The sequence below is a fragment of the Lipotes vexillifer genome, unplaced genomic scaffold (assembly GCF_000442215.2).
Source record: "Lipotes vexillifer unplaced genomic scaffold, Lipotes_vexillifer_v1.1 scaffold1088, whole genome shotgun sequence".
NCBI classification, from domain to species: domain Eukaryota; kingdom Metazoa; phylum Chordata; class Mammalia; order Artiodactyla; family Lipotidae; genus Lipotes; species Lipotes vexillifer.
Genome location: NW_006779738.1, coordinates 363,514 through 377,286, shown reverse-complemented (window position 1 = coordinate 377,286; position 13,773 = coordinate 363,514). Strand labels below are relative to the sequence as shown.

The following is a 13,773-nucleotide window of genomic DNA, read 5'->3' as shown; positions in this document are numbered from 1 at the left end:
TCAGCAGGTTCCTTGGGGCTCCTTGGAAATGCTTCAGGATCCACTGGAGCTTTGGGTTGGGGATGGAAGTTGCCTGGGAGAGGGCCACCTGGGAGGCAGGCCGCAGACTCCCTGCTTGGACAGAGCACCCCCATTTTTTCTTTTTGCATATGTTAAGATTCTGTGTATGATTTTATTTTCCAGAAGTTGCCCTGGTAAAAAGAGCTCAAGTACATATTTTATAGGCAGAATAACAGAAGGACCAAGTGATACATCTAATGGTCCTGATGCTAGTGTCCAAACTAGTACCATGTATTCAAGAATTTCAGTGGGAGGCTGTCAGAGTTGAGCTGGCAAATCAGGCCAGATCAGCAAGTGATCCCATTCTCCTCAGTGCTCCCTGTATGTGGATTAATGCATTTTTCTCAGTGAAAGTATCTTTGTAAAAAGTATTTAAGAGAAAAGGTTAGTGGACATGGTTGAGTTCCCATAGTTCCTAAATCTATGTTCTTCTAGTTTTAAAACTGTTTCCTAATTTTCCATCAAAAGCTGTTGAAATGTACATTAAGTTTTGAGGATTTTTTTCACTGTGTACAAAAGAAATGACCTGTCTAGAGCTCATAATGGCATGAAAGCACAAGAAATGTCAACACAAACCTATAATAGCAACATGGAATAGTTTATTGGGATCATTTCTTTTTGTACATGCCAAACTGTTAGGTATACTACACTTATTTAATATCTAGAAAAATAAAATGAAATATTGGGCTGTGAAATTTTAAAATATTGACTTGGACTAGTGTTTTTCTCAATTTCTCATATAAGACAATCTGAATGGGAACCTAGAAATGTTCTTAGGGTCATAATGCCTCTTACATTCTTTGTGTAAAGTAAGTTAATTTAATTTGTCAACTCTTTATAGCTCTTCCTTTCATGGGCTTTGCCTCATTTTGACAACCTTGATCTAAAAAGCATATTTTGAAAAGTAAAAGCATAATTAAAAGCATAATTTGAAAAGTAGACAGCTTCTTACAAAGTTCTGTAATGAATTTTTGATTTGCTTTAAAGATATGTTTTCATGAGCTTTTCTTTATTAATTTAGTATATCTTCAGTTTACTGTTAAAAAGGAATGATTGATGGTGATGATGATGATGATGGTGTCCTCCCTAAAAGTAAGGATCTGCTCTTATGCTTTTGCAGGCTAGGGGAAAAAATCATTTTCCTCTACTCAGGTTCATTGGTTGGGGCCCTGCAGTTTAGACCGACCAAAGACAGATGTACAAGAGAACAACAAATAGATTATTGATGTGTGTACCATGTGTATACATGGGAGTACTCAGTGATGGGTAACTCCAGGGAGTGGTTAGAACTCAGGTTTACATAGCATCTTAACACAAAGAATAATAAATTTGTAGGGAAGTGATAAGACGAAAGGAATTTTGAGCTTGGAGGGGCAACAAACTGTGGGAAGGAAATATATGGGAGAAACTAGTGGACAGTAAGGGCTAGTTTGATGTGTAGATCAAACATCATCTCAAGCATCCTCCTGCCCTTCCTGGTGGAACAGAGAAGGGTAGGGAATTTTTCGTGTCCGTTTTTTCTCAATTGCCTTCAGCCCAAAATAATCCTTATGCCAAAGTGGCATATTTTGGGGTGGCACACTCTGAACCCTTTCACTTCCGGTAAAATACTGTTATGCTGGATTCATCATTCTACTGTTAAGCCTTGCAAATGTAAGTATGAAGTACATATTTTTATATTGTTCTGCTTCTATTTGAGAATAGCACTCAGGATTTAAAAACCACTCGAATCATTTCAAGAACACTTTATTTCACATGCAAGTGTGTTTCTTCCTGTCCTTTGAGTAAATGAGCTCGATGTTCTTTATGATTAAGACTTACTTTGCGCCACGCTTTTTAAAAAAAAACAGCTTAGCATTTTTTTTTCCCTGTGAGCAGAATCGCAGTTTCTGATGGGGACTTTTCTACCCTTCCAGGGAATGATCAACCTTGTGCTCGAGTGTATAGACAGGCTGCACGTGTACAGCAGCGCTGCACACTTTGCGGATGTCGCTGGGAGAGAAGCAGGGGAATCTTGGAAATCGATTCTGAATTCTCTGTATGAGTTGCTGGGTAAGAAGTATGATTGGGCTTTCAAGGCACCCGAGTTATGTCTATTTAACATGATCGTGTAACAGTTACAGCAGCTTTATAACATGCTTTTTAATTGAGGCTTTCAAGTTTTACTTCAGTTGCACTAAAGTCAATGATGTTTAGTATTTAAATCCATCTCTGAGTGTGACAGGTGGCCAGAGCAGTAGTTTTGCCTTTGGTTAAAGGGGGCGAGTCATCTAGGGTGGAGATCTGTATCTGCAACTTCTAGGTAGCTTGGCATATGCTCAGCAAAAATTGCAGTTGTATGATGCATTCCTGTTCACGCTTTGCAGACATTCATAAGGTTGTTGGATGGCTTCAATGTGATGATGTACGTCAGAGGCTTAACATTAGCATATTATTGTTCTTCTTATCATATATGCCCACTTCTTTTGGATACTTCCGTTGTCATCTTCTCCCTCGTTAACATAGTCATGCTTTCTTCTTCCACTTCTGTTTTTGTTCTTGTTGTTTCTGCCTTTTAAATATGTCTTAGAAAAGGAACTTTAGTTGGAACTGTTGGATATAGCAAGGAAAGTTCTGGATTAGCTGATAGAAAGCTGTAGCATCATGATTATTGCAGATACACCCTCCTCTTGGTTTCCTCATCAGGAAATGGAGGAACAAAGTTTCTTTCGTAGTTGCCTCCGGGCTGAAATGCTACATTCTGTTACTTCACCCATTCTTTGAACCCAGCATCACACACCTCATACATTGGTAGCCTCCATCTCTGGTGCGTAGACGGTGCTCAGCAGATGTTTGAGATGTAAACACCTGAGACCGTGTTGCTAGCTGGCTATTGTGAGATTTCCAGTTAATCTCTGCGCTTCCACTTCTTTTCTCCACCAATCTTTATTTTAGACTCTGGGAAGCCCTCACACACTTCCTCATGCATTTCATTGACGCTCTGATACTTGGTGTATAACGTCTTGTTCTAGTCTTCGGAGTACTCAAGCCCCATGGCTGGTCTATCCCTTCCTTTTCACCTGTGACTTCAGCCAATTTATCTCTCGCCATTCGGCGTTATGTCCTGCCTGTCCTTACCTCCAATCCAGTACTATCCCTCCAGACTGCCTAGATTTATTTTATATCAGAGACTTGGTATACAGGAAATATATATTTCTATTGAAAATATGTATTCTATATTAAGTGTGTATGTATGCATACAGCATATATTTCTTAAGTATATTTCCTTAATTATGTACATCCCATTTGATTAAGGAAGGATTTAAGGGAGCTATTACTTAAAATTGACATAATTAGGACCCCCTAGAACTCACATCATAATGGAAGATAGCATAATAACGATATATGTCACTAAGAGAGCACACAGTGATTTCAGGTAATGAATGCTTTGTGGCTTTTAAACTAATTTTTTCATGCAACGAGAGACATAAATTCTGAATGTACTTTCCACGTGTACACACACACACACACACACTCTCTCTCTCTCTCTCTCTCTCTCTCTCTCTCTCTCTCTCTCTCTTAACTTTAACTTCTATAGTTTCACACTGCTATTCCTCAGAGGGTTTTTGTTAATCCCCTACCCCCGTGTATGTGTGTGTGTGTGCGAGTATGTATGTGTGTGTTTATATATGTATTATATATATATGAGGCAAAACACTTGAGATATATATATCTTCAGAAAAGCTTCCTTTTCTCTTTTATCTGTTTTCTCAAATAGCTTTCTTCTTAATCGCTTGTATAGTCTCCTGAAGGGGCATCCTTCATAACAGAGACTGCTTGGAGTCCAATGGACCTGGGTTTTGATAGAAGCTTTATCCATTCATCAAAGGTTAATTGAGTGTCTGCTAGGGGATATGCCGTAATCTGGGCAATGAGGTGCAGTTGTTAGCAGGATGTAGTCCCTGCTCTCATGAAGCTTATGGTTGAGTAAGAAAGACAGGTGGTGTAAATAGCAAAGCTAGCCACAGTGCTGTACAGTTATTGCCTCAACCATCTCAGTACATGTTACTGTTAAATCATGTTAGTAAGTGATTAGTAAAAGACTGATAAATTTGACTACATGAAAATTAAAACTTTTAGGATAAATAATATCATTACAAAATAAAAAACAGATGGGAATTTTGTAAAATATTCGATCTATATGAAAGACAAAGGCCTAGTTTCTGTAATATACAGAGTTTTCATCAATGTATAAGAAAAGGGAATATCGCCTAATAGAAAAACAGACAACAGATGGCAACGGGTAGTTCACAGAACAATGAATAAAATAATAAAAGATTCTCAACATGGCAAATAAAGAAATGGAAATTAAACTAATAAGTAGAGATCATATTTAACTTATTAGATTGGCACAGACAAAAAAAATGGTAATACCCATCATTGGTGAAAATGTTGCAAAGCATCTTCTTGGTGGGAGTATAAATTGATGAAATTCAAAAAAACCAAACAAACCTCGGTCAACAATACACGTAAAACTTTAAATGTATATATCCTTTTACTCTCAGAATTTCTACTTTAAGAAGTGTATTCTAGAGATATATTTGTGCAACTGTGGAAAGGATGTCCACTGAAAAATTGTTTATAAGTAGCATAAAATTGAAAACAATTTTTCTATCAACAGGGGATTGGTTACATAAGTAATAGTATACCTATAGAGTGTAAAACTGTGTTTTGTTTTTTGTTTTTTGTTTTTTTTCAACATCTTTATTGGAGTATAATTGCTTTACAATGGTGTGTTAGTTTCTGCTTTATAACAAAGTGAATCAGTTATACATATACATATGTTCCCATATCTCTTCCCTCTTGCGTCTCCCTCCCTCCCACCCTCCCTATCCCACCCCTCCAGGCGGTCACAAAGCACCGAGCTGATCTCCCTGTGCTATGCGGCTGCTTCCCACTAGCTATCTACATAACGTTTGTTAGTATATATATGTCCATGTCTCTCTCTCGCCCTATCACAGTCACCCTTCCCCCTCCCCATATTCTCAAGTCTGTTCTCCAGTAGTCTGTGTCTTTATTCCTGTAAAACTGTGTTTTTGAAAATTGAGATAAGTATACCATTGGAAAACTGTATGAAACAGGCTCGGTTTCTGGTCTTTTTAGTATGGCAATCTGGGATACAGGGTTAAGGGGGGAAAAAAAAGCAAGATGCTTACTGTATGCATAGATAGATTCCAGCTGCATAAAATTAAAAGTATGTAGAGACATATACATTCTTGTATATATATTGGACATTTCTGAAAGGATGCACAGAAAGCAGTTAGGTGGCTGCTTCTTGGGGGAGGGATCTTTTATTTTTCTGTGTGTTCTAATGAACATTTATTCTTAACCTATTTACATGTATTACTTTTAGAATTAAAAACATAGGTAACAGAAATGTGTAATGCTAGATAATTGATAATGAAAGGAAAAGTTAATATATTCATTCCAGTTGAGTTAAAAAATAGAATATGTCAGCGCATATAAAGAGAATCTTTTTCAATATATACATGGTAGTTTTAATAATGGTTGTTTCAGGTGAATAGAATTATGAGAGATTTTGTGGCTTAAATGTTCCTTTGACCACTCTTGATAATCTGTTTTTATTGTAGTGAGCACTGATTTCATGCTCAGGAAAAAAATAGTGAATAAAATCTTATGTTGACTGAAGAACCATCTGACACCAGTAGTTTTTACTGAAGTCGGTGTAATCATAAGATAGGTAGACATGTATACATAAGTGTATATTTCACCTTGGCTGGAGAAGTCTCAGATGAGCAGTACTTGGAGTTCAGTGTGATATTTATATCTCATTGCCCCTCTTTACCTAGCTGTCAGAAAGTTTGCTCCAAGTATCATTAACTTCAAATTTATTAAGCCTCCTCCCGATTCTTGCAAAAAGGTAGACAGTAAGTAGGTTCTTTCATGAGGTTATATGTGAAATAAACCGTCTTCTTTTACTTCAGCAGGTTTATGTAGCTTGGAGAGAAAAGGGAGAAGGTGGGAATGATAATCTGTAACAATTTGAAAATTTGACATGGATATATTTAATATGTGTTTAAGTGGAGAATGACAAAAGCAGATTTATGAGCCTGCCATCTGGAAGACCTAAGGATCTCATAGACACCGATGTTCATAGTTTGAAACGCATCGCTGTGGCATGCTTTCATACATCTTTTCTGACATCCACACAGTTAATCTACAGGAGGCTTGCGAGCCAGGATGATTTTCTAAAGATGTCCTGAGAAATGCTCTTTGGCAGATTGTCCCTGTGATTACTCATGTTATGAAAATTTGAAGTATGAAACAAACAGGATAGACAGCTACTCTTTTAGGATGGGAGAAGTTACCAGTTTCTGAGTCCTTAATAACATTGACACGAGACAGATTAACAGGAGAAAGAGAAATAGATTTTAATTCATGCCCATGGAGGTCATAGAAATGAGACCTAAGAAGTGGCCAAAGCAGGCAGCTTTTATACCTTTTAGGCAAAGAAACAATAAACTTGTGAGGAATTGACAGGACAAAGAAAGTTGGGTTTTGAGTGCCCAACTAATGAAGAATATAAGCAGAGTTTGGGCTTTGGGTTGTCAATTATAGAAGTAACAGGGTTTGTTTACAAAGGTTTCTTGACCCAGACTCCCTGTTTCTGGTGGTAAGCTTGTCCTTATACCTCCAGATGCAGGAAATGTAAATGAATCTTTCATGTGAGAGATTTTATTTCCTGCTTTCAGGGAGACAGAAAGGAGGGTCAGAGTGTCCCTCTTGCTTTGGCCATTTCTTAAGTAACTTTAATTCAAAATACTCAATATGCCATAGAGGCACATTTTGGGGCAGGCTACTCTGGGAACCCAATGACTACACTCTTAAATCCTTCAACAACATTCTGAGGGGTTTTTTTGTTTTGTTTGTTTTTGTTTTTTATGGTTTTAAAGATTTAGGAGTGTTCACTTGTTAATCTGAATATTATAAATATCTTTCTGGATTTCTAGTTCTGTTGCCTTCTCATTTGTCTGTGCTGTTTAAGGCCTATTCACTTAGTATCTCTAGGCTTTGAAAGTAAACTCCAAGAGGAAACTTAGTTTTATTTCCTGTGTGTCTCCAGCACCTAGAACAGTGCCTGATACAAAGCAGGTAGTCATTATTTGTTGAATAAATTTTAAAAGTGAGAGTTATCTTGGACGTCCCTATATCTCAGTCCATCTGTAATTTTCTGATTCTGTTAGTATTTTGAGAAATTTTGAGTCAGAGTTTAAAACACAAAAGCATGAAGACATGGGGATGTTATGATACTAGTAAGAAATACAGAATAGAGTATTTTTAACAGTAATGATTTTTCAATTAAGCGCCAATATTACTTGCATTTCGTATTGATTGATAAAAGTTTAAGGATTTAATGAGTTACTCAACACCAAAAGAAGTTTGGTTCACTGAACTAGCACTTCCATCATATGCGCTTAGTTCAAAATGTGTTTATAGTATTTAAATTGGGACTTCCCTGGTGGTGCAGTGGTTAAGAATCCGCCTGCCAACGCAGGAGACACGGGTTTGAGCCCTGGTCCGGGAATATCCCACATGCTGCAGAACAGCTAAGCCTGTGTGCCACAACACGGAGCCTGTGCTCTAGAGCCTGCGAGCCACAACTACTGAGCCCACGCACCACAACTACTGAAGCCCATGCGCCTAGACCCTGTGCTCCACAACAAGGGAAGCCACCGCAATGAGAAGCCCGTGCGCCGCATCGAAGAGTAGCCCTTGCTCACCGCAACTAAAGAAAGCCCAGTGTACAGCAATGAAGACCTATTGCGGCCATAAGTAAATAAATAAATTTTATTTTAAAAAATATATAAATAAATTTTGCACTTACGACCGATGTTATTCCGTAAGAGACTGGATACTATTTATTCCTTAAGAAATAACATACCTTCTAAGTTTCAGGCAATGTGCAAAAGTGTAATAAGACAGAGCGTCAGATCTAAAGGAGCTTAGAATATGCTAGAAGAAGACCTGCAAACCATTGTATTATATTCACACTTTATTCAAGCTTATATTTGCAGGGCCAACCATAGTGCCTGATGCATGAACGTTAATATTTCTTAAATAAATGAGGAAAAATAGTTTGGCGGGTGAAAGGTCTTAACTTTCTTCCAGGACAATTAGGCAGCAATAACAGAGTATTTTAAGGTATAGCATGCATGAAATAACATTTGTCTTGAGTTTGTTTCTGTACATTGAGGTACAATGTAAAGTTGCCATTGTTCTTTGGCCATGAGATTGGCGCTCAGAGCCATCTGATAGCTGCTGCCACTGTCAGTATTAATGGCATTGTTTTCCTTTCTCTTTTTAAAAAGAAAGTAACTTTATTGTGTTCTTTAACTTAAAAATGAATACATCTTCATGATAAAATACTTAGATAATTGACCAAAAAAAGAAGGTAGAAACGACTTTTAAATGTAACCACCCATTTTGGTGTATAACCTTTAAAAAATATTTCTTTGACTCTAAATATAACATTAAGTACACGTAAAACATTTCACACACCCACATACATACATAAACAATAGCAAATCCCTGCTAGTGGACATTAGCTGTGGCCTGATCCCCTGAAGGTTTAGTTGACTCGGTCCAAGTTCCAGTTTCATGGAGTGGGGCAGACTTAAGATTTCCATTTGATGTCTGTACACTTAGGGGCATTATTTGGTTACACTGTCTCCCACTTGCATGCTGCTTCCTTATTATCTGATGTTTCTCTGAGGTTACATAATATCTTGCTGCAGACCGTCACCTCCTCACTGGTTCATACAAACTTCCATTCTTATCCAGGCTTTGTGAGTTATTTGTTTGCTTGTTTATTTATTTTACAGAATTTATTGTGGCTTCAGAGGGTCCCTGTGAAGAATCGTATCACAGAGGGTGACCCTTTTTCCTCCCAGCTCCATTCATTCCTTCCCCCCACCCCCCATTTTAGAATAAGAAAATTTCCCCTTTTGACCTGGGGAGAGCTCTCTCACCCTTATCAATGTTCCTCAAGGTCTGTTTCTATCCCAGCAACTTATCATGATCTATTTCTCAAAAAGTCATCTCTCCTTCTCTAAGAAATATTCTAAAAAACTCAGTTTCTCCATTCTGTACATGTGCATATCGAGTATATACATTTTCTTCACCAAAATGGGATCGCAGTCTCAGTATTCTTTTATAGCATTTGTTTCCACTCACTTCTGTATTGTGGACATCTTTCCTCGGCAGTGACTATAAACCTTCATCAGGCTTTAGTGGATGTACTCCACCCTACTGAAGGGATGTGTCATCATTTATTTAGCCCACACTCAAGCTGTTTTCAGTGCTTTGCTATTATAAATAGTGTTAGGATGAGCTTTCTTGTATTTCTCTGTATAGTTTTCCATTACTTTAGAAACTCAGCTGATTTTTTTCATGGGTAACTTGCTGAATTATAATAAGTCACACACTCTGTTTATTTGAGAAACATACTCTGCACGTGCACACACATGCACACACACATTCATAGTGTTCAGGAGGCATTCTGTTTGACTGAGTTCAATTTTCTTTTGATTAGAAGTACATACAGCGTCTACTGAGATCATCATCTGTTTCACGTGACTTATTAACAGATTTCCTAATACATTTCTGTCTCACTGGAGTATTGAAGCCCCACTTGAGTTAATGCTGCTAATGCACTGCTGAATATGGTTTGTAAATACCAGCCTTGTATAAGACTTTGGGATCTGCTTTCATAGGTAAGAGTTCCCTCTAGTTTTCCTTTTGTTAAAAAATTTTTATTGGAGTCTAGTTGATTTACAATGTTGTGTTAGTTTCTGCTGTACAGCAAAGTGAATCAGTTATACATATACATGTATCCCCTCTTTTTTAGATTCTTTTCCCATTCCCTCTAGTTTTCTTATATGCATACTGTCTTGGGTAGGCACTGATATCAAAGTTATACTGTCTTTGTAAAAAAGTAGGGAGGTTTTCTTTCTTTACTTTGGAACAGTTTATTATAGAAATGACTTAATTCTTGAAGGTAGAAAATAGTTTTTGGTCTTTGACATACTTCTCTTTATTACTCGTGGTTTGTTACTCTATTTCGATTTTCTTCTTTGGTCAGTTATGGTGAAAAGAGATATATTTGGAGGCCATCCTCTTTCCTTAAATGTTCAAAAATTCCAGTACAGAGATATATAAAGTGGCTGTGTTTATAATTCCTTTTACTTAACTTTGTTCTTTTTCTCTTTTCTTCTTGATTAATGTTGTTGGTATTTAGCTTATATTTAAAAAAAAGAATTCTTGACCATATTGATCAATCATATTTCAATTTACTACATAGATCACTTCTACTATTTCTAACATATTAATTTCTGCTTTTATTGCTCTCTGTTCTTCCTATTCTACTAGTATTTTTGATATTCTTTTTGTATATTTTGAAAGGAGTGTTTAGTTAACATTTTTCACCCTGTTACTTAGCGATTAAAGTGTTTATTTTTCCTTAAGTACAGTTTTGACCATCGACCATTGATTGTGTAAGGTAGCATTGCTATTTTTGATGTTTACTAGATATTCTAAAATTGTGGTATTGATTCCCTCATTGACTAAAAAATTATTTAGGAGAGAGTTTAAATTTTTATGTAGGTTTTATTTTTGTTTCTGCTTTTCTTACTAATTTCACATTTCGTTACATTGTTGCCAGAGAACATAGTCTGTACATCATTTCTGTTTGTAGTAAGTTTAATGAAGTTTTCTTTGTGGCTTACTGTATGATTTTCTTAAACGTTCCATGGTTTATTAAAAGGGTTTATTTGTGTGTTATTAGTTTCTTCAAGAATTACGTTATCTCTAACATTTGACCTCTAGAAAATAGTTAATATCTTTAATTTTAAAAACCAGAAGTCAAAATTAAAGGAGTGGGTTAAATTTTAAACAAATGAAACTCTATGAAGATTCAGAAACTTCACTGTATACTTTCCCCCAGTTGCTGCTGTTCTAAGTCAGGAGCAGATGTTCCTACAGGTCAAAATTAGAAGTCCCACTGAGCATATAGGACTCCTCATTCCTTTACTACACCTCATCCTTGACACACTTGTCTGTGTGTGTGTGTGTGTGTGTGTGTGTGTGTGTGTGTGTGTGTGTGTGTGTGTGTGTGTGTGTGTGTGTGTAGCTGGTTCTTCTTGGTCCCAGAGCTGGAAGAGAGCCTAAGTAATTGAATACATCATGTTGTAATATTTGTACAAATGTTATGGGGGCTCCATTCACAAAAGAGCTTTTCTTATGCAGTTGCAAGAACTGAAGTCTTCCTGTCTTTTCTGTCATTATTTCTTTTCTTACTTTCAGGCCAGGTAACAACTTTTTGGGGGAGGAAAGAGGAAATGTGAAGGAAGTCTTTAAGTTTAGTTGAACTCTGTTGCTACAGGATCTCCTTTGTTTTGCTCTTAACAAGGAGATGAACAGGTGGTATTCTCAAACTTCAGTTCTTCAAACTGTTTCCTAGCACTACCAGATTTTAAATAGTGATTTTTCTTATAGCAACATCTTTTTCACATTAAACATATTTTTTATATAAAAACCTCATCAGCCCTTTATAAACAGTTATACAGTTTCTGAACAATCTTATGGGTGTAAGAATAGAATTTACATAAAATATTTACCACATTTGCTTTGAAAGAAGTGAATGATTTAGAAACAATAAAAGTTTTAAATTGAGTATATCAGTTGGGTTGAAAGAGATCCTAAGGGTCACATAGGAATTTCATGTAAGATGGGTTATTTGGTCAAAGAAGTGTAGAAAAACACTAGGTTAAGCAAAGTTAGAGTAGATGACTTTATTGCAGGGGTTAGTTCTTAGAGTCTTTAATGTGAATTGTGAATCTCTAAATGGAAAGAAGAGATACAGGGGGAAAAATGGTTTTCAAACTTACTAGCCATCTGCCCTCCCACCCTCGTTTTCCTGTAACATTTAATGATATCTCTTTGCGTGTCTGTTATAGTTAACAGTTCTATCACCTAGTATTTTGTGCCACATTTTCTGGTAAACTGATGTTATCTTCATTATATAGATGAGAAAATTGAGCTCTAGAGAAATTAAATAATTTAGTCTTACAGCTAATTAAAAGAAAGGAGTATTAGAATCCAGGTGAGGAAACTCCCAGGACACTGGTTTTTCCATTGCCCTTCAATATGACTTTCCAATATGAAATGTTACTTTCTCAAAATATAGTCCTGCTAATAAGCAGTATTTTTTTCAGTCTCCATTAATAAATATCAGTTCTTTTTTTAATGTCTCAATTTTTGTGTATGTATATATGTGTGTATTTGTGTGCATTTTAGGTATAAAATAAAGGTATTTTGTTTTCGATCCAACATTTTATGGCTACTATTAGCTTACTTTGTTTTTGAACTAGAAAATGACGTAACTGTGAAATCTGCTTTTTGTTTTTCAGCGGCTCTAATTAGAGGAAATCGTAAAAACTGTGCTCAATTTTCTGGCTCCCTCGACTGGTTAATCAGCCGATTGGAAAGACTGGAAGCTTCTTCTGGTATGTTTTCCACTATCTCCTTTTTATGATATATTATTCCTGTTTTTTTTTTTTTCTATCTTATGTCCCTTAAGACATTAAAAACTGAGATTCAGTGCAATATAAACGTTTTCCTTTTACTAGGTTAGAAAGTTTTCTGATTGCTAAAATCATTGGTATTTTTATTAGTTATTTCTGAACAGCCGTCTAACCGTATCTTCATTTACATTTAAAAAAGAATGAAGTTTGGAAAGCCACTGAAGAGCCAGAATTCCCATTACTTTTCAAATCAATTATTCCTAATGTACTAATACATTAGTACATTACAGTACCACACAGATAAAAGGATTGGTTTGTTTTTTGAATTTTGAATTGTTTTTCTTTGAATTTTGAATTGTTTTTGTTCTTTAAGTGAATTGAATTTGAAAAAAAAGGATTGGTTTGGAATTCACATTTTTAACTTGTCTTTAAATGATTATATGGACAGATTTGGAAAACAAATTAGTTTTCCAAATCATGTAGCACAATAGTTTATTTTAAAGGGATTTAATAAATAGCAATAAACAGTCTGCATCATTGTAAAATGGTTAAAGGCAATAAATCTGATACATCTGTCTCTAACAAGTATGTTACTTTTACATTGTTGTGGAGATGTACCTGTGCTTACCAGGCCTGCCTGAGCTCTGGCACCGCAGATTGCCTCAGGGACACCCCAAACTGAATCTATTGCTCCTCCATCTGTTTGCATAGTGTTCCATTAGCTGCCCTTCTATAGCACTACTGCCCATTTCTGTTATTTATTTTTCCTCTCCATCTCCTACATTAGTAGTGAACTCCTTGAAGGTAGGGCCTCGGTTTTATAGATCTTTGTATTCTCTGGACCTGCCATACCATCTGGCACTTAGTAGGGGCTTAATAGTTTTTGTTGATTGAATGAATGACAGTTTGAATTCACTTAATAATATACCTGTCAATACAGAAATAATTCCATGACTTTTCATGATGAAGACCCATTCAGGGACAGGTTTGTTGGAATTGAATGGATAGAGAGGTAGAAGAACAGATAGCTGTGGTCAAAGGAGGTTACTTTTAAGTCACAGAGTGAAATTTCAAAGTTTAAGATTCAGGAACTTAAATCTAAGTTAAGAGAAATTTGAGTAGCAATGAGTTC

The 13,773-nt window shown here is 36.2% G+C and overlaps 1 protein-coding gene across 1 annotated transcript in view; it reads left to right on the top strand.

The window, feature by feature from the left end:
• The window catches only part of RYR2 (ryanodine receptor 2), a 523,123-nt gene that overhangs the window by 167,698 nt on the left and 341,652 nt on the right, over nt 1-13,773 (top strand). Inside the window, exons 16-17 of the mRNA XM_007452954.1 lie at nt 1,977-2,112; nt 12,528-12,623. Coding sequence (XP_007453016.1) covers nt 1,977-2,112; nt 12,528-12,623 — 232 coding nt within the window. The remainder of the gene's footprint in view (nt 1-1,976; nt 2,113-12,527; nt 12,624-13,773) is intronic.